General features: G+C 44.1%; 2 protein-coding genes across 2 annotated transcripts; one reads left to right on the top strand and one right to left on the bottom strand.

Annotated features, from left to right (window-relative positions):
* Positions 1 to 857: 857 nt before the first annotated feature.
* Positions 858 to 9,354, bottom strand: mettl3 (methyltransferase like 3). Its single transcript, XM_020504148.2, has 11 exons — positions 8,255 to 9,354; positions 7,780 to 7,973; positions 6,765 to 7,223; positions 6,422 to 6,597; positions 4,325 to 4,538; positions 3,900 to 4,087; positions 3,636 to 3,674; positions 3,431 to 3,539; positions 3,205 to 3,270; positions 2,926 to 3,038; positions 858 to 2,798 (listed from the first exon to the last, which is right to left on the bottom strand). Exons 1-11 carry the CDS (start codon positions 8,355 to 8,357, stop codon positions 2,687 to 2,689), a joined length of 1,773 nt encoding a protein of 590 aa, XP_020359737.1. The 5' UTR covers positions 8,358 to 9,354; the 3' UTR covers positions 858 to 2,686.
* On the top strand, positions 8,271 to 19,165 carry LOC109906445 (tetratricopeptide repeat protein 5). The gene is made up of 10 exons (XM_020504149.2): positions 8,271 to 8,987; positions 9,583 to 9,715; positions 12,191 to 12,402; positions 12,908 to 13,058; positions 13,325 to 13,416; positions 13,554 to 13,610; positions 13,753 to 13,899; positions 14,169 to 14,383; positions 17,648 to 17,792; positions 18,530 to 19,165. Exons 1-10 carry the CDS (start codon positions 8,925 to 8,927, stop codon positions 18,647 to 18,649), a joined length of 1,335 nt encoding a protein of 444 aa, XP_020359738.1. The 5' UTR covers positions 8,271 to 8,924; the 3' UTR covers positions 18,650 to 19,165.
* The last annotated feature ends 1,071 nt before the right edge of the window (positions 19,166 to 20,236 follow it).

Raw genomic sequence — 20,236 nt, 5'->3', positions numbered from 1 at the left:
TCCCCAGCCATTACATAGTTAATTACACACAGTATCATTATGTCAGAACTCATAATCTATGATTATCAACAACACACATATCTGGAAGACATGTTGAAACAAGTGCTATGTTATAACCAGGTATGTCAGAGTTAGCTACAGTGAAGGTCTTGCTCCGGGCTCTGCTAATGTAAATCAATAATGAGTTTTATGTCACTCTGTTCTTCTTTTCCTGTCCACTTCCCAGTATTATAACTGTCCGTCAATCATTTAGTCCTTCGTTATTCGTTCCTTCCAGCTACACCTTTATTAGATTTACATCATTCGAATGTCAACGAAGTTGATATCATGTCACATTTAAGTTACAAAAAGACACGAGGGATGACGCATACCATTATGTATGTTAAATAGCATGATCAAATCATCCCTCACTATGTAGACACGTAGAGACATGGCAACAACAATATCATGAAGAAAGATGCTAAAACGTTGAGTGCTACTGGTTCAATAACTCCTCTCTCCCTGCATTCCTCTATCCTTCCTCCCTTCATCGCTCCAGTCCCCAGTGAGGAGATGATGCCCCGCCTGTCGTCCACAGTGTCGTGTGGTAGCGAGGGCGAGAGCAGCAGCAGTCTGAGTGGCTCCCAGATCTACTTCTCCACCAAGGCTCGCCTCTCCTTCAGACACCAGATGGACAGCAACTTCAACGCAGTGGATGCCACCTGCTGAATAGATCAGGCCCGACGTGCCGAGTCGTCTTCATTAGGCATCAAACGGAAGAAAAAAGACTGAAATAGGGAGGGAATACCTGGGCTTGTCCGATAAGAAGCGCTTCCGTTGTGAAACATTTTTGCTACGGTGTACCCTAATGAATACGACCCTGGCTTACAGTGCTGGGAATGACACTTTAGTTTCTACTGAAGCATCCCTCCTGTCATCATCACCATTGCCCAAAAATGAACTCTCGCCCCTCCACTATGATATTCATTATTATAGCTCAACAGAACATAGAATGTAAAGGACTGAGACTTGATCTACTCAGTGGTACCTACATACTCAACGTTTGTTCTCAACTCCCCCTTCAGAAGTGACTGTAAAGGATGGATATATCACAGTAGATTGAGTTCTTCACTAGAGAAATGCAGAATGCACTGCTGGTGTGGCTAGTAGAGATGGAAAAATGTTTACTACATCATTACCAACCAAGTGCATAATTTTCCTTTTCTTTTGGGGGGGGGGGGCAGGTAAAAGACCACAACTGCAAATTCAAGTCTTTAAAATACTAGCTGTTGAATACAACAAGACAGTTTGGCACTCCCAACTTTAAACACAGGCTTTTTTGTTTTTATCCTAACACTATCCTAACTTGCTGAGAAAAACATGGTAACTAGATTTTGATTGGTTTGGCTGATGAAGATACTAATGAGTTTGTGCCTTTTTACTTACCTTTTGAACATTTCCTCAATTAAATTCAGTTTGGTGCTGGCTGTGTTCTTCTAGTGCCCTTTCCAACTGGCTGTCTTCTTCTAGTGCCCTTTCCAACTGGCTGTCTTCTTCTAGTGCCCTTTCCAACTGGCTGTCTTCTTCTAGTGCCCTTTCCAACTGGCTGTCTCCTTCTAGTGCCCTTTCCAACTGGCTGTCTTCTTCTAGTGCCCTTTCCAACTGGCTGTCTTCTTCTAGTGCCCTTTCCAACTGGCTGTCTTCTTCTAGTGCCCTTTCCAACTGGCTGTCTCCTTCTAGTGCCCTTTCCAACTGGCTGTCTTCTTCTAGTGCCCTTTCCAACTGGCTGTCTTCTTCTAGTGCCCTTTCCAACTGGCTGTCTTCTTCTAGTGCCCTTTCCAACTGGCTGTCTTCTTCTAGTGCCCTTTCCAACTGGCTGTATTCTTCTAGTGCCCTTTCCAACTGGCTGCTTGGATTGCATCTACACTTTATTCATATCTAGAAATGTTAACCGGCAGCTCCTCCAGCTTACGTGCAGCTCTTTACTTCTGATGGCATCTTATGTGGAGCATCAGTGAATGGAAGAGAAAGTCAACAGATTGTTCTGGAAGACATTTCAAGTGTTTTGGTGCTTTAGTTGGGTTCTACAACCCACCCTCTCTAACATTGAAATATTTTTCCTGCTTCACCTACTAGTTTAAGGATAATAAATACTCATCATATATTTTTGTATAAATTGTGAAAATGATTGTACGAGAATGTAGTAGCATACATCTGGGGCTACGGTGGTACGTTTGGAATGAAGAGAAAAATGTGCTTCCTAATTACTGTGAAGAAAATATTGATACATTTCCAATGTCAATGTTTTTCTTTTAATCAAAGTAAATGTAAATCAATCAAGATTCCCAAACTAGCCAGTCCTCACTTTGTATACTGTAGTGCTGTTGTCATGGAAATGGACAAAATGTACTAACAAAGTAATACAAAAAAAAGTATATACTGAAATGTTTTTTGGTGGATTCATTGTGCAGTATGTCTGATCCGCATCATAGAGATCCATAAATAGTCCTTCAACCATATTTATTACAAAATGTTGTAATTGGTACAAAAAAATACATAAAAAACAGAAGGCAGTCCATCAGACACTTACTGATCATTGATCAGTGTTTTTCCCTCGGCGTCTAAGTTCATAACGTGACATAAAATGTTTATAACAGGACAAGTAATAGACAACGATGACCCCATGGAAGGCGTTTAGGACCACTCTCTACATGTTCTTGGGTTTGGAGATGACTCCGTCTGGGTAACGTTTCTTGAAGCGAGCCACGACATCAGGGTCCAAGAGGTGAATGCCATCTAACTGATTACCAAGAGTTACCCTGAGAGCGAGAGAGAGCGAGAGAGAGACAGACAGAGAGAGAGAAAAGAAGGCTTAGAAAAAGAAAGAATACTCACATACCTCATTTACAAATTCAATGAATACACACCATACACATATACACGTACCAGTTGGGTTGGACATTGTGAGGTCTGCCAAAGAGCTCAATCTTCCTGGTACCAGGTGAGAGTCTCTCAATCATTCCATAAATCTCATCTGGCTTGTGGCTGGTGGAACGCACCTGGAGAGAGAGAGAGAAAGAGGTGGTGGGGAGAGAAAGAGGTAGAGACAAAAGACAAGAATGAGAGAGGACATGAAAGGGAGAGAGAACAGACAGGGTTGATTTAAAACGTTCTAGGCTCTCATAGGATTGGAACATCAAAGATTAATTGTGTTTGACCCCTGACCTCTGCCACGATGACATCACAGTCCAGCCCTCTGTTGAATCCCTGGGGCTGTCCCTTCACGCCCACCTGAGAAGCACATACACATCAATACAACTGGACACACACAACTATACCACAATAACAGTAAATATACACAACTGACCGCACTACACTGCCCAGAGCCCACAGAGTCAGATAAGAGGTATGATGGCACACAACATATCACAACACATTACATCACACTCACCAAGCAGTGCTCCTTCCCATGATTGAGCCAGTGACCAGTCCTCCCGGTACGGATGATTCTCTGTAACTGGTTGGTCTTCACCCAAATGATCTCATCAACACGCTCATAGCTACGAGGGAAAAAAGCATGAGTAAGACCAACGGTCAGATTACGACAGTTGACTGACTTACTTATTGGTCCCAAAGGTTGATGAATAAAGACTTACCCCCAAAGACTCAGACATTCTCTACCCAACTCCATAGCCCTAAAAGAAATAGATAGGCATGAAGACTGAACAGCCTATTGAAAAAAGTGAAAGATGTCAATCAAAGCAACAATCAACATAAACAAAAATCAAGAGTTTATGGCTGGTATCATATAATTAACCTCTGTCAGACCCTGCATGTCCATTAGCACGCACTGTTCTTCTGGCAGCTGATTGGTCAAGTAGAAACACACTATTCCACTCATATCTGATTGGTGGAGGTACCTGCCAGTCACCCAGAGGAAGAGGAAGCCGTCGTCCTGGAGGACGGGGATGTGGAGCTTCCTCATCTCGTCGTCCGTCAGAGTCCCGTAGGGCAGCTCCATGTGGATGTCCCAGGGAGGGTCGGCCATCACAACAGAGAACTTCCCCAGAATCGACACGTCCAGGACCCGGATGTCACAACAGATCCACTGTGATGGGGGACAAAACTGGATCAGACTGGATTGAACCGCAGCGTCAGTCTGACCACTTCAGGAGGTAACTGACATAACCTATGTAGACAGATTAATTTACCTAATTTCTCCCTTTGGGGAATTACACTATTAGAGACATGTACCAAAATAAAAGCCTAGTCTCCCTCCTCCTCCTTCCTTTTCATAGGCCTCCCCCTTTTCCCTTCATGCCCCTCTCCCTCCATTCCTCCTCACCTGAGAGGGGAACAGTTTCCCCACGTTGCTGTCTTCCTCCCCCTGGTGTAGTCCCACCTCCATGCCCCCAGCCTGGGTCCCCATCAGGCCCCCCTCTGCCTCTGGAGGGGCGTCGATCTCATAGTGCACGTATTTACAGGTGTCCATGTGGAAACAGGTGTTGAGGAAGGAGCAGTCTCCAAGACTCTCGTCTGTGTGCTTGTTGATGATGCGTCTGAGAGAGGGGAGAGACGACAGGGCTCAGCCAATACAGCGGGACCAGATAAGATGCTTCAGCCAATTAAAATAGACTGTAAGTGATTAGATGGAGACATACAGCCAATCACAAGGCTGCGGGCCAGACGGATTACCAGGACGTGTACTCCGGGCATGTGCTGACCAACTGGCAGGCGTCTTCACTGACATTTTCAACATGTCCCTGATTGAGTCAGTAATACCAACATGTTTCAAGCAGACCACCATAGTCCCTGTGCCCAAGAACACAAAGGCAACCTGCCTAAATGACTACAGACCCGTAGCACTCACGTCCGTAGCCATGAAGTGCCTTGAAAGGCTGGTAATGGCTCACATCAACACCATTATCCCAGAAACCCTAGACCCACCCCAATTTGCATACCGCCCAAACAGATCCACAGATGATGTAATCTCTATTGCACTGCACACTGCCATTTCCCACCTGGACAAAAGGAATATCTACGTGAGAAAGCTATTAATTGACTACAGCTCAGCGTTTAACACCATAGTGCCCTCAAAGCTCATCACTAAGCTAAGGAACCCTAGGACTAAACGCCTCCCTCTGCATCTGGATGCTGGACTTCCTGACGGGCCGCCCTCAGGTGACGAGGGTAGTAGCAACACATCTGCCACGCTGATCCTCAACACTGGAGCCCCCCAGGGGTGCGTGCTCAGTCCCCTCCTGTACTCCCTGTTCACCCACGACTGCATGGCCAGACACAACTCCAACACCATCATTAAATTTGCAGATGACACAACAGTAGTAGGCCTGATCACCGACGGCGACTAGACAGCCTTTAGGGAGGTCAGAGACCTGGCTGGGTAGTGCCAGAATAACAACCTATCCCTCAACCTAACCAAGAATAAGGAGATGATTGTGGACTAGAGGAAAAGGAGGACCGAGAACCAAGACAGTCGTGAAGAGGGAACGACAAAGCCTATTCCCCATCAGGAGACTGAAAAGATTTGCCATGGGTCCTCAGATCCTCAAAAGATTCTACAGCTGCAACATTGAGAGCTGACTGGTTGCATCACTGCCTGGTACGGCAACTGCTCAGTACAGCCCAGTACATCACCGGGGCTAAGCTGCCTGCCATCCAGGACCTCGACACCAGGCGGTGTCAGAGGAATGCCCTAAAAATTGTCAAAGAACCCAGCCATAGACTGTTCTCTCTACTACCGCATGGCAAGAAATAGTTTTTATTTCTTTACTTATAGATTGTTCACCTAATACCATTTTTTTTTACTTAAAAATTGCACTGTTGGTTAGGGCCTGTAAGTAAGCATTTCACTGTAAGGTCTACACCTGTTGTCACCACAAGTGACAAACTTTGATTTGATAAGGGATGTGATCAGCACAATAACAAAATCAGGAAAAAGACGATTTGGGGCTGGGTTAAATTAAATGATGCAAAAAAGTAATCAGAGAGAGAGACACTGCATCACAGTGCTAGAGGAGTCCCCACAGACCCGGGTTTGTTCCCGGGCTGTGTCACAACCGGCCGTGATCGGGAGTCCCATAGGGCGGCGCACAATTGGCTCAGCGTCGTCTGTGTTAGGGCAGGGTTTGGCCGGATGGGCTTTACACATCTCATCGAGCACTAGGGATTACTTGAGGCGGCCCGGACACCAGCAGGCTGAACTCGGTGGTCAGTTGAACAGTGTTTCCTCCGACACATTGGTGTGGCTGGCTTCCGGGTTAATCGGGCAGGTGTTAAGTGCAGTTTGGCTGGTCATGTTTCAGAAGACTCATGACTCGACCTTCACCTCCCGAGCCCGTTGGAGAGTTGCAGCGATGAGACAAGATTGAAATTGGGAAGAAAAAGGGGGTAAAAAATGGTTGTGTGTGGCAGTAGTACTGACCGGAAGTGCAGCTTGGTGCAGGGCTGGGGTGTGAACCCAGACCGCGTACACTCCTCTTTGGTCCCATGGTCACAGAACTCCTGGACCTGAGCACGACCGCGTGAGCGGAACTTCTCAACGATGGACTGCTCTTTAGCTGTGCTGGTGTTCAGAAGCTCCAGGATTTCTCTGCTCATCTATCACACACACACACACACACACACAATTTGATTTCACCATTGACTGTGTGGTTGAAAAATGGATGGACATTGGGCAGTATAATAAGGTTTGTATTGATATGGTTCAAACTAACCCCAGGGTACCCCCATCTCTTTCCCCTCCCTCTACCAAGGTGTGAATGTACCTTCTTGCTCTGCTGCTCCTTGGTGGACTGCTGGTTTAGGAGGCTCTCTATCTCCATGTCCAGGTGAGACGTCTGCCCCTTACTGGTCCTGCCCTGTTTATCTGCCCCGCCCCTTCCTCCTCCAGCCTTCCAATCAGAGGGCCCAGTCAGCTGGGAGGAGGAAGCAGGTGCCAGGGAGATGGAGGAAGTGGGCGGAGGGGAGGGCGGGCTCTGGAGAGCAGGGGAGGAACCTGGCGGACGTTTATGGTGGGCTTGGTCCTCTGCTTTCCTCTTCCTCTGGCCTAAGGTCCCGCCCCCAATCATGGCCCAGAGTTTTGTGTGGTCCACGGAGATGACGAGTGTTGAGGAAGAAGAGGATGGGGAGGTGGCCACGGATGGCTGCCGGACTTCGATGAGCTCCTGGGCAGAGAACTTGAGCAGCAGACTCTGGATGCAGCCATGGGTGACAGGCACTTCAGACTGTGGAGGAGAAAATAGAAGTGGAATGAGAGAGGAAGGTGAGGAAAGACAAAGGATAGGAAAAGGAATGTAATACAGTTATGGGAACAGTGGCTTATGAGTGACAAAGTGATTATTCATATCCATAGTCTTCATAAAATTTGCAATAGTGGTCAGCACACACACATATACTATTCAGACCTGGGTTCAATTACTTTTCAAAACAAGTATTTAGATAACCTTTATTTGAAAAAACAAGTAGTTGAATATTGGAATGTAGCCTATTTGAAAATACTCAAATACACTCCCATGCATTTAACCCATGTTTTTGAAAATAGGATTTTAACTACCTAGATGAAAATACTTTCAAATACTATTTATATATTTTTTTACAAATAAACATTAAAATACTCAAATAAAAGTAGTTGTTTTGGGCTGTGTATTTGAAAATACTCAAATACACAGACAAAAGTAATTAAATAACTAATACTCAACTCAAACGCACATGTATTTGACCCCTGGTCTGATATTTTTTTTATAGCTAATATTAGATCTTGGTCACAGGATACACACTCACAGTACTGAGCTCATCAGTAATGGTCAAGGAGTCAGTGGGCAGTGAGAGGCTCAGGTCCGACAGATAACCCAGGAGTCTCTTCTCTAGTTCAGGGTCCGGGGGACGTTCAGCCTCCTCCTGTGGGGGACTCTGGAGGGCTGGTCCTGGACTCTCACTCCGCGCTGCAGCCCCTTCAGTACTGCTGCCTCCAACCTCTGCGATAAAAGAAACCCACCAGTTGTAAATCCCATTAGCAGTAACAGTGTTTATGCAGATTAAGAACGTTAATTACTAGTTAACGTTATTCGTTAGTATCTGGACCATATAGCTAAGTGTCCACAGACAATGCACAAGCATTGACATTTGCTAAACTTTTTCAACTTTAACCATCAGCATAGAATCAAATACATCTGTGTGTTGAAATCCCTATTGTCTAATCTTATTTACCCCATCCCGCCTCTCTCTAGCTAGCTAACGCGTTAGCATAAAGACCTACCTGCAGCGAGTTGCGTGGGGTCTTTCCGTCGCCTCTGCAGTCTCTCTCGCAGCGAGTCCAGCTGCTTCTTGTGTGCCTGGATGTTGCTCCATGTATCCGACATTTAGAGTAGGAGCTACCGCGAAAGTGAATCGAAAACGGGGCATGCAAGATCACTTAGTTTAGCGGGATAATGTGGACACCGCTCGCACTGTGTCGGACTAGCAACAACAACGAATGACTGGTTCCCCCTTGTTGTTGGAGGAAACCACCAAGACAGACACATCCAAAATCTAACAGCTAACTCTATTGCAAGTAGAATTTTTCACCTCTCAGAACTCGTTCAAATAAATGTTTTACATAATGTTAGGTCGTGACAACTTTAAAGCAATCGATATGTTAAAATGAGCACAAGACGGATGTTTTTTGAAAACGGACACGTTTCCGGTATAAAAGGGATACTAGTCTGTTCCAACAACAATACGACATTTGTTGTTAGTTCATTAGCTAGCAATATGCGGTAAAGAAGAAAATACAACAAACTTGAGTTTATTACTTTAAGTAAATTAGAATGGTTTAGCAAATAATAGTTTAATATTATCCAGCTAAGTTACAGCATACCCCCCCAGGCCAGCCGGTGTCGTGTTGTCAATGTACTCTTCTTGAATTCTTCTAACAACCACTGGAAAAGATGGCGGAAGTGGAGAAGGATGGTGATCCTGCGACTGACAAAGATGATTTACACATTTTAAAAGTATTGCAAATTATTATATTATCACTGCATGGAATAGATTGCCATAATTAACCTCGCAATTGTAATGTACGTCGTATTTAAACAGTTACATCCCACATTTCCTTTGTTGCTAGCTAGCTCTCCAGACTCGTTACTATAACAACTGATACCAACTGTCATATTAATCGACCAAAATTCTGTGGTTGATTGTACTATCTTCTAACCGAGTTGGTTGTCTCTAAATCTGACGAGCCATCAGCTGATAGACAGTTAACTAACCGACAAACGTTAGCTTGGCTTGACTTACAGTGTCTCTCAGTCTTGGCTAGCCAGCTAAATTGCCGCCTGAGACGTCTAGCCATATGCAGCGATAGCTAGATATCTTGCTGTGTCATCATCCCTCAATGCCAGTGAGCATGCATGCACTTATGCAAGGAAACCAACAGTATCAAGTGTATTTGGTGCATAGCAACACATTTCAAAATTACATTATTTTAACCTGATTTTACATTATTTTAACCTGATCTGGCTTTAACCTGATCTGGCTCAGCACCTAGCTAACGTCCTTAACAGGTATCAATAACAATTGACCATTACTGATCTCTTTCTGGATCAGGAACTAGTGGATGAGTTGTATCATTTTCGGGATCATTACTTTGAGACTCACTGTGTGGAGGATGCAAAGAGGAAATCGAGTGATGTGGCACAGGAGATGGAGAAGACTCTAAAGAAGCTGGAGGAGAAAGAAGGTGAGAACAGAAAATAAAGGCGTGTTCTAATTTGGGAACCACACGTGTAAAAAATAATATACTGAGATTTTGCATGATCGCTTTGTATCCATTTGGCATTTAATGTGTAGCTACAAATCTTTTACCACTCTATTCAGTGCTCACAAAGCTTGCCTGACTAGAGTGATCTTTTTATGCATTATTTAATCATCAAAGACTTACATAACTAAGACTGATGGTGTCCCTCCATCTCTTCCAATGCAGAGTCATATAAGCACAGTTGTCATCCAGCAGCCTGCTGTCTCATGCTGTAGCAATTGAGCCTGGGGACGAGGGACGAGGTTACATAAGCACAGTTCTGACTGAGCTTAGCTTGGCATCCGTTTGGGGGGGGGGGGGGGTTACATCTTTAAACACACAGAAAAAGTCAGTCAGACTAAAGCAGTGGTTCCCAAACTGTGGGGGCGCTCCCGGGCGGGGGGCAGGGGTCACCCCCCCCCCCCCCCAAAAAAAATAAACGACAGAAGTAACTCCATTTCAAAATTGGGTAGTGCATCATCCTACAGTGCTATTTATAACTTGTCAGAAATGTCCAGATCAACTAGCTCATGTCAGATAATGTTTTTCAGCTAGGTTTTTTAGCCAATAGATTTTGTTGGAATATTCGAATCACTCAAATATCACATGAATACACATTAGACATGGCAAAATGTACAGTGCCTTGCGAAAGTATTCGGCCCCCTTGAACTTTGCGACCTTTTGCCACATTTCAGGCTTCAAACATAAAGAGAAAACTGTATTTTTTTTTGTGAAGAATCAACAACAAGTGGGACACAATCATGAAGTGGAACGACATTTATTGGATATTTCAAACTTTTTTAACAAATCAAAAACTGAAAAATTGGGCGTGCAAAATTATTCAGCCCCCTTAAGTTAATACTTTGTAGCGCCACCTTTAGCTGCGATTACAGCTGTAAGTCGCTTGGGGTATGTCTCTATCAGTTTTGCACATCGAGAGACTGAAATGTTTTCCCATTCCTCCTTGCAAAACAGCTCGAGCTCAGTGAGGTTGGATGGAGAGCATTTGTGAACAGCAGTTTTCAGTTCTTTCCACAGATTCTCAATTGGATTCAGGTCTGGACTTTGACTTGGCCATTCTAACACCTGGATATGTTTATTTTTGAACCATTCCATTGTAGATTTTGCTTTATGTTTTGGATCATTGTCTTGTTGGAAGACAAATCTCCGTCCCAGTCTCAGGTCTTTTGCAGACTCCATCAGGTTTTCTTCCAGAATGGTCCTGTATTTGGCTCCATCCATCTTCCCATCAATTTTAACCATCTTCCCTGTCCCTGCTGAAGAAAAGCAGGCCCAAACCATGATGCTGCCACCACCATGTTTGACAGTGGGGATGGTGTGTTCAGGGTGATGAGCTGTGTTGCTTTTACGCCAAACATAACGTTTTGCATTGTTGCCAAAAAGTTCCATTTTGGTTTCATCTGACCAGAGCACCTTCTTCCACATGTTTGTGTCTCCCAGGTGGCTTGTGGCAAACTTTAAACAACACTTTTTATGGATATCTTTAAGAAATGGCTTTCTTCTTGCCACTCTTCCATAAAGGCCAGATTTGTGCAATATACAACTGATTGTTGTCCTATGGACAGAGTCTCCCACCTCAGCTGTAGATCTCTGCAGTTCATCCAGAGTGATCATGGGCCTCTTGGCTGCATCTCTGATCAGTCTTCTCCTTGTATGAGCTGAAAGTTTAGAGGGACGGCCAGGTCTTGGTAGATTTGCAGTGGTCTGATACTCCTTCCATTTCAATATTATCGCTTGCACAGTGCTCCTTGGGATGTTTAAAGCTTGGGAAATGTTTTTGTATCCAAATCCGGCTTTAAACTTCTTCACAACAGTATCTCGGACCTGCCTGGTGTGTTCCTTGTTCTTCATGATGCTCTCTGCGCTTTTAACGGACCTCTGAGACTATCACAGTGCAGGTGCATTTATACGGAGACTTGATTACACACAGGTGGATTGTATTTATCATCATTAGTCATTTAGGTCAACATTGGATCATTCAGAGATCCTCACTGAACTTCTGGAGAGAGTTTGCTGCACTGAAAGTAAAGGGGCTGAATAATTTTGCACGCCCAATTTTTCTGTTTTTGATTTGTTAAAAAAGTTTGAAATATCCAATAAATGTCGTTCCACTTCATGATTGTGTCCCACTTGTTGTTGATTCTTCAAGCCTGAAATGTGGCAAAAGGTCGCAAATTTCAAGGGGGCCGAATACTTTCGCAAGGCACTGTATGTCAAGCTTTAAAACTGCAACATATCTCTACTCCAACAAGAGGGATGTGAACCGTGCTTGTGCCCATAGAAGTAGACGTGGGGTGCGGGAATGTTCTCCAATGCCGGAAGGGGGGCCTGAGTGAAACAGTTTGGGAACCACTAGACTAGAGAATCATCTCTCTGTCGTCCCTTTGTCTCCTCCAGAGTCGTATAAGCACAGTGCTGAGTTCCTGCTGCTGCGGGGTCGCTCCCTGGGGGTGTCTCCGGAGTATAGCACCACCGCTGGGGAGTGCCTGTCCCGGGCCGTGAAGCTGGAGCCTGGACTAGTGGAGGGCTGGAACACACTGGGGGAGCAGTACTGGAAGAAAGGAGACCTGACCACCGCGAAGACCTGCTTCACTGGAGCCCTGCAGCAGGTTAGCAATAAGATAACACAGTAATCATGTGTTGTATTTGCATAGCTGGGCTTTTAAATCACAGTCAGCATGAGTCACAAAGCTCTTCAGGTTAACTGGAGAGTGGTGTCAGTGCTGTGGTACTGTTGTTGTGTTGAGATCAAGGTATGCAGTAGAACCTTACTGATCAAGAACAGAATGCATGTAAAGTGTTCATAACTGGTTATAGCCCAAGTTATAGGCCTGCATAAACAACAGCTGTTTATCACAACCTTTCAAGCCATAACTCTATCTCCCATTGTGTGCACCTTCCTTTGTCTCTTTCTACCTTTATTTTTGTTTACCCTGGTCTGTTTTATTCTCTATTGCTACATCATGGAAATGGAACTATCCCCAAACCAATATCCAATTATTATTATTATTTTTAATGAGTGGGGCTGTCTCTGGCACACATGGTTGCTGGGGTCAACAGCTGTAACCGCTAGACCAAACAGGCGATCACGTCTCTTTTCTCCCTCCGTCCCAGAGTAAGAACAAAGTATCTCTGCGTAGTCTGTCCATGGTGCTGAGGCAGCTGCCAGGAGGGGGCGGTGATGAGCAGGGGAAGAGGGTGCTGGAGAGCGTGGCCATGGCCAGGCAGGCTGTACAGCTGGACGTCACCGACGGCACCTCCTGGTGTGAGTATGATGGATAATATCATAACAGATTCATATTTTACAGTGGTTAGGAGTTCAGAGAATTAAAGTGTGGGGGAAACGGCCGGGGATAGTGGGGGTGGAGCATGCGTACAGTTATATATGTTGTGTGAATAGGTTTGGCTGTAATTCAGGATCTCCAAAGAGGATAAAAGAACGTACATGTTCGTATGAGAAAACGTCCTCTAATACTGAATATGAGTGGATAGTGAATGATGTATTGATGATGTATTGGTGTATGTTGACAGACATCCTGGGGAACGCCTACATCTCCCTGTTCTTCACCTGCAGACAGAATCCACAAATGTCTCAGCAGGCTCTGAGTGCCTATGCACAGGCTGTGAGTACACACACAAACCAAACTCAGTTGTATTTACAAAGCCTGACAGGAAAGTATGAGTGGGTCAATTAGAATGTTGTGCAATAATCATTGTTAAGCACTATATAATTCCTTCCCTCATCTGTTCTCTCTCTCAGGAGAAAGTGGACCGAACAGCAACCTCCAACCCCGATCTGCACTTCAATAGAGCCACAGTAAAACATTATCGTTGGCATATTCTGATATGATTCGTATAATATGCGTGTGGTACTTACTTCAATAATTCCATTACACAGAAAAAATGCATATAAAAGTAAACTGAAGCTAATGATCCATGCCTGTGTCTAACCCCTCCAGCTGTTTCAGTATGAGGAGATGTTTGGGTCTGCCCTGGGCGGGTACAGTCGCGCTGCGGCCCTGGACCCTGCGTGGGAGGAGCCTCCAGAGAGGGAGAGGCAGCTGCTGGAATACCTGGAGAAACTCACAACACTCACAGAGAACAAGGTAGAAACAGTAGAACCCCCCCCACATACATTTACACACATTCATATAGATAAAATGGACAGGGAACATCAGTCTCCAATCTACATCAATCAGCAGTTCATGTGATCTGTATAGGATATAAACTTAATAAAATATACCAACACATTTCTTGTCAACTCCAGCACTAATGCAAATGTGTATCAGAGAATTATAAATCACCAGTAGGTGGCAGCAGAGTCCTATGCTTTTCCACTGATAAGTGTACTACTCTTTTACTGTCACCCCTTCAGGGGAAGGTGAAGGCCCGGCGCCTGCGAACGATGCTCTCCAACCTCAGCCCGTTGGCCCTGGGGCCATGCTCCTCCCCTCAGTTCCGCTCCCCCGCAGGCCGCGTTGGTAGCCTGGAGCCCCGGACCCTGTCTTCTCTGACACACGGCCACAACGCTGGGGTGGCTGCCCTGGGAAAGGTTGTGTTCAGCCTGGCCTCAGAGGGACGCATGGCCTTGTGAGTTCCACTTCCTCTAGTGTTAGACTGTAATATTGAGTCTGCTGTGTACTTTGTGTGTGTGGATCAATGTGTGTAAGATGTACAGTTGAAGTCAGAAGTTTATATACACCTTAGCCAATTACATTTAAACTCAGTTTTTCACAATTGCTGACATTTAAACCTAGTAAAAATTCCCTATCTTAGGTCAGTTAGGATCACCACTATACTTTAAGAATGTGAAATGTCAGAATAATAGTAGAGGATGATTTATTTCAGCTTTTATTTCTTTCATCACATTCCCAGTGGGTCAGAATATTACATACACTCAATTAGTATTTGGTAGCATTGCCTTCCACAAGCTTCGTACAATAAGTTGGGTGAATTTTGGCCCATTCCTCCTGACAGAGCTGGTGTAACTGAGTCAGGTTTGTAGGCCTCCTTGCTCACACACGCTTTTTCTGTTCTGCACACACATTTTCTATGGGATTGTGGTCAGGGCTTTGTGATGGTCACTCCAATAACTTGACTTTGTTGTCCTTAAGCCATTTTGCCACAACTTTGGAAGTATGCTTGGGGTCATTGTCCATTTGGAAGACCCATTTGCTACCAAGCTTTAACTTCCTGTCACTGATGTCTTGAGATGTTGCTTTAATATATCCACATAATTTTCCTTCCTCGTGATGCCATCTATTTTGTGAAGTGCACCAGTCCCTCCCACAGCAAAGCACCACCACAACATGATGCTGCCACCCCTATGCTTCACAGTTAGGATGGTGTTTTTCAGCTTACAAGCCTCCCACTTTTTCCTCCAAACATAACGTTGGTCATTATGGCCAAACAGTTCTATTTTTGTTTCATTAGACCAGAGGACATTTCTCCAAAAAGTACGATCTTTGTCCCCATGTGCAGTTGCAAACCGTAGTCTGGCTTTTTTATGGCGGTTTTGGGGCAGTGGCTTCTTCCTTGCTGAGCGGCCTTTCAGGTTATGTCGATATAGGACTCGTTTTACTATGGATATAGATACTTTTGTACCTGTTTCCTCCAGCATCTTCACAAGGTCCTTTGCTGATCTGGGATTGATTTTCACTTTTCACACCAAGGTGCGTTCATCTCCAGGAGACAGAACGGGTCTCCTTCCTAAGCAGTATTTATTTATTTCACCTTTATTTAACCAGGTAGGCTAGTTGAGAACAAGTTCTCGTTTACAACTGCGACCTGGCCAAGATAAAGCAAAGCAGTGTGACACGAACAACAACAGAGTTACACATGGAATAAACAAACATACAGTCAATAACACAATAGAAAAAAATTATATATACAGTGTGTGCAAAGGAGATAAGATAAGGGAGGTAAGACAATAAATAGGCCATAGTGGAGATTAAACACTGGAGTGGTAGATGTGCAGAAGATGAATGTGCAAGTAGAGATACTGGGGTGCAAAGGAGCAAAAACATAAGTAACGGTATGGGGATGAGGTAATTGAATGGGCTATTTACAGATGGGCAATGTACAGGTGCAGTGATCTGTGAGCTGCTCTGACAGCTTGTGCTTAAAGTTAGTGAGGGAGATATGAGTCTCCAGCTTCAGTGATTTTTGCAATTCATTCCAGCCAAAGGAGGAATTGGCTTTGGGGGTGACCAGTGAAATATACCTGCTGGAGCGCGTGCTGCTATGGTGACCAGTGAGCTGAGATAAGGCGGGGCTTTACCTAGTAAAGACTTATAGATGACCTGGAGCCAGTGGGTTTGGCGACAAATATGAAGCAAGGGCCAGCCAACGAGAGCATACAGGTCACAGTGGTGGGTAGTATATGGGGCTTTGGTGAAAAAACGGGTGGCACTGTGATAGACTGCATCCAATTTGCTGAGTAGAGTGTTGGAGGCTATTTTGTAAATGACATCGCCAAAGTCAAGGATCGGTAGGATAGTCAGTTTTACGAGGATATGTTTGGCAGCATGAGTGAAGGATGCTTTGTTTGCGAAATACGAAGCTGATTCTAGATTTAATTTTGGATTGGATATGCTTAATGTGAGTCTGGAAGGAGAGTTTACAGTCTAACCAGACACCTAGGTATTTGTAGATGTCCACATATTCTAAGTCAGAACCGTCCAGAGTAGTGATGCTGGACGGGCGTGCAGGTGCTGGTAGCGATTGGTTGAAGAGCATGCATTTAGTTTTACTTGCATTTAAGAGCAGTTGGAGGCCACGGAAGGAGTGTGTTAACTAACCTCCAGACGAGCTTCAATGCCATACAACAGTGTCCAAAGAAGGGCCAGAAGTATACAGAATGGTGATGTCTGTGTAGAGGTGGATCAGAGAATCACCAGCAGCAAGAGCAACATCATTGATGTATACAGAGAAAAGAGTCGGGCCTGAGAATTGAATCCTGTGGCACCCCCATAGAGACTGCCAGAGGTCCGGACAACAGGCCTTCCGATTTTACACACTGAACTCTGTCTGAGAAGTAGTTGGTGAACCAGGCGAGGCAGTCATTTGAGAAACCAAGGCTGTTGAGTCTGCTGATAAGAATGTGGTGATTGACAGAGTCGAAAGCCGGTATGACGGCTGTATGGTCCCATGGTGTTTATACTTGCGTACTATTGTTTGTACAGATGAACGTGGTACCTTCAGGCATTTGGAAATTGCTCCCAAGGGTGAACCTGACTTGTGGAGTAAAAAAAAAAGAAATCTGAGGTCTTCGCTGATTTCTTTAGACTTTTCCATGATGTCATGCAAAGAGGCACTGAGTTTGAAGGCAGGCCTTGAAATACATCCACAGGTACACCTCCAATTGACTCAAATGATGTCAATTAGCCTATCAGAAGCTTCTAAAGCTATGACATAATTTTCTGGAATTTTCCAAGCTCTTTAAAGGCAAAGTCAACTTAGTGTATGTACACTTCTGACCCGCTGGAATTGTAATACAGTAAATTATAAGTGAAATAATCTGTCTGTAAACAATTGTTGGAAAATGTACTTGTGTCATGCACAAAGTAATGTCCTAACCGACTTGCCAAAACTATAGTTTGTTAACAAGACATTTGTGGAGTGGTTGAAAAACACTTCGGTTGGAGTCATTCAAATTTGTATGTAAACTTCTGACTTCAACTGTACCTTTTTCTTCATGTTTGGGATGATGGAAGTAAGTTGCTGTCTACATGCCCCTTTGTTTGAAGGTGTATGAACTGAAGGGCTATATTGCTGTATGTTTTGCCTTGCTGGGGTACATTTGCTATGGTGGATAGACAGTGATATGATACTGTGTCTCTCTCTGTCTCCCAGTACGTTCGGCATGGTGGACAGTGAGGAAACATGCTGCGTGGTCATGGTCTATAACACAGCAGACAACTGGGGAGTTCTGATTGGAGACTCTGTGGTCATCCCGGAGCCACAGGTCAAACGCCACAGTGTAGCACACAACGACCAGGTTAGTGTGTCTTTCTCTACAGCTTACATGGATCTTTACACACTTTTTACTTACAATGATTGTGATGTAATTCTATCTACTTTAGCTGAATGCACTGATTTTAGGTGTCTCTGAATCTGAGTGTCCTCCTCATAACTCGAGTGAGGAAAAAAAAGAAGTTTTAAATGGCATACAATGAGCTCTACTGTGATTTTGGCAGTGCATGGCCTGACGGTCTAAGTCTCAGGCCCTGGGAAGGAACATTTTAAAGGCCCAACTCCTGGCTTCGGAGGGAAAATGTGGAAGTTTAAGCTAATATCCTGTAATTCTACATATTTTGCCATGAGGCAGAGAGAAAACTTTGCAGTTTTAAAGCTTAAATGACAGTGTATTTCTGTTTTAATTTATTTTATTGGGGGGGGGGGGGGGGCAATACAAGAAGTACTGAGTTGAAAAATGTATAATTGGGGGAGTACTGTAGAAACCAATATCCCTGTGAGCCTTCCATGCCCGTGTTGGCCAGGGTTAAGAAAGAAAATTGGAGATGAATAATATTGCATCATCTAAACTTATACCAAGGATCCCTTGGCCAAAATGTTTAAACTGTTGTACATTGCCAAAGACAGACTCCCTCTGTTAGACTTAATTATCAAAACTGACATCACTTGAACTCCACCAAGGCTACTACAGATCTAGGGGGTCTCTTCATTTCTGATTTTCCAATCTATTATCTCTCCTCTCTCTTGGCCCTGCTGTAGACGTTTGAATTCCGCAGTATACGAGTGGACTCCCCTCTGCTCCTCATCGTCAACGGCAAGAGACAGAACGTCCAGGCTCAGACTGCAGCCTCAGTCAGCTACAAACCCCAGAGCGAATGAGAGAAGGGGGGATGATAGAGAAGGGGGGGGGGGGCGGACAGACAGACAGGGAGCTAGGAAGGAGCGTGAAGAGCCTGTGTGCCTGTTTTTTATTTATTTATTTTTATCTTAGTTTTGTAAATAGTAGATCCTTGTTTGTTAAATAGTCTTTAGGAATACACTGTTTGTACATATTTATGAATATTTTTATTTTGTTAAAGTGGGAGGGAGGCTGGGGGATTTTGTAAATTACCGACTACTGATATGATAATTCATTGTGGTGAAGATGTTGTCCGACATGGGTTCAAGACATTAAAACAAACATGTCTCCAATGTGGACATGATTTAAACGTTTGCTTTATCATTAGCTTATGTAGTTGATCATCTTTCACCATGATGTTAGTCAAACCTTCCATAGTGAAAAATAACGCTGTCATGCTGTATTTTATTGAAAAATAAGTGCAAACATTGAGTTGTAAATCAAAGTAACTTCTGGTAACAAAAAATGCTACCATTAAACTACAATATCAAACTGTTTTGTTGAATGCTGATTGGCCGTCTGATTGGCCGTCAGACACACCTATGCCTGCTATGCCTATGCCTGCTAACATGATCACCTAATCTCCATAAGAATATAATCATTTCCAGCCTACTATTTAGATTGGTACAGCGGGGGGGGTAATATAAGCCTCGTTGTCTGCCTATCCGACCTCGGAAACAACGTTTCACTTTTGAATCTCGATCTGTGTAGCTAGCTAGTACCATACATAGTGAACGGTGCCCAGACGGGGCAACCTTTTCTGAGCCAGTCGAATTCACGCATCAACGTCATTATTATTTATTTTATTTAACTTTTTTTTAAACTGGACATACTGTATCATATCCAAGTAAATGCCAATAGATAAAAAGCTCAAACGAAGGAAAATGCAGCTATTGTACTGTCATTCCCGGTTCAATGTTTGACGTGAGTTAGTTGACGTTGGCTAGTTCGCTAGCAAGTGACAACAACGTCATCTAGCCTGCATAGCAACCATTTTGTTTAGACATTAAGACCAGTCCTTTTGCATAGCAACTTTGCAAAAAGAATTACGTTTAAACGACTGGTTTGCGTCTGTCGCAATATGACCAAGATAACTAACAACTACATCCGGAATATATCTCTTCTGCTGGAAGAATTAAATTGTATGAATTGATTTACACCATTTACATGTGACTGTATTTATGATACAGCACTGCTTCTTGTGCCTTATTGCTTAAATGCAGACGGGTACCAAACCAGCATTGTCTCAGTAGTAGAATAAGAATGAGTCTATTCTATTAATTCTAATCCTGGAATTTGAAGTCTCAGTCATTTTTGAGTAAGGCCCCTGTCTCTGGCAGGAGGTCTTGGCTCCAGGGAAAAGAGGCGCATGTCTCCCTTGGGTTCATGCCCAATAATAGAGGACTCCTCAGGGGGAAGGGCTTTCTGATCACCCCTGGGGAACAGGTGGGAGGTGGTAAAACAAGCTATTTTTGTAAAGTTGATTTTCCCTTATCCTAGACAGTACACTAATTATGCCCTGTTCTCAAATTGCTTTCTCTGTCTTGTCCTCTTTGTATTGTGTACCC

The sequence above is a fragment of the Oncorhynchus kisutch genome, linkage group LG16 (assembly GCF_002021735.2).
Source record: "Oncorhynchus kisutch isolate 150728-3 linkage group LG16, Okis_V2, whole genome shotgun sequence".
In the NCBI taxonomy this organism is placed as follows: domain Eukaryota; kingdom Metazoa; phylum Chordata; class Actinopteri; order Salmoniformes; family Salmonidae; genus Oncorhynchus; species Oncorhynchus kisutch.
Note: the sequence above shows the minus strand (reverse complement) of the source record. Positions and strands in the feature narration are given on the sequence as shown.

Coding starts and splice junctions, on each gene's coding strand:
- mettl3 (XM_020504148.2), bottom strand. CDS start 8,357: ATGTCGGATACATGGAGCAACATCCAGGCACACAAGAAGCAGCTGGAC. Junction 3,675..3,899: donor TTCCTCTGGGTGACTGGCAG/GTACCTCCACCA, acceptor TATTTCTTTTAG/GGCTATGGAGTTGGGTAGAG. Junction 3,540..3,635: donor GAATGTCTGAGTCTTTGGGG/GTAAGTCTTTAT, acceptor TTTCCCTCGTAG/CTATGAGCGTGTTGATGAGA.
- LOC109906445 (XM_020504149.2), top strand. CDS start 8,925: ATGGCGGAAGTGGAGAAGGATGGTGATCCTGCGACTGACAAAGATGAT. Junction 14,384..17,647: donor TCAGAGGGACGCATGGCCTT/GTGAGTTCCACT, acceptor TCTGTCTCCCAG/TACGTTCGGCATGGTGGACA. Junction 17,793..18,529: donor GTGTAGCACACAACGACCAG/GTTAGTGTGTCT, acceptor GCCCTGCTGTAG/ACGTTTGAATTCCGCAGTAT.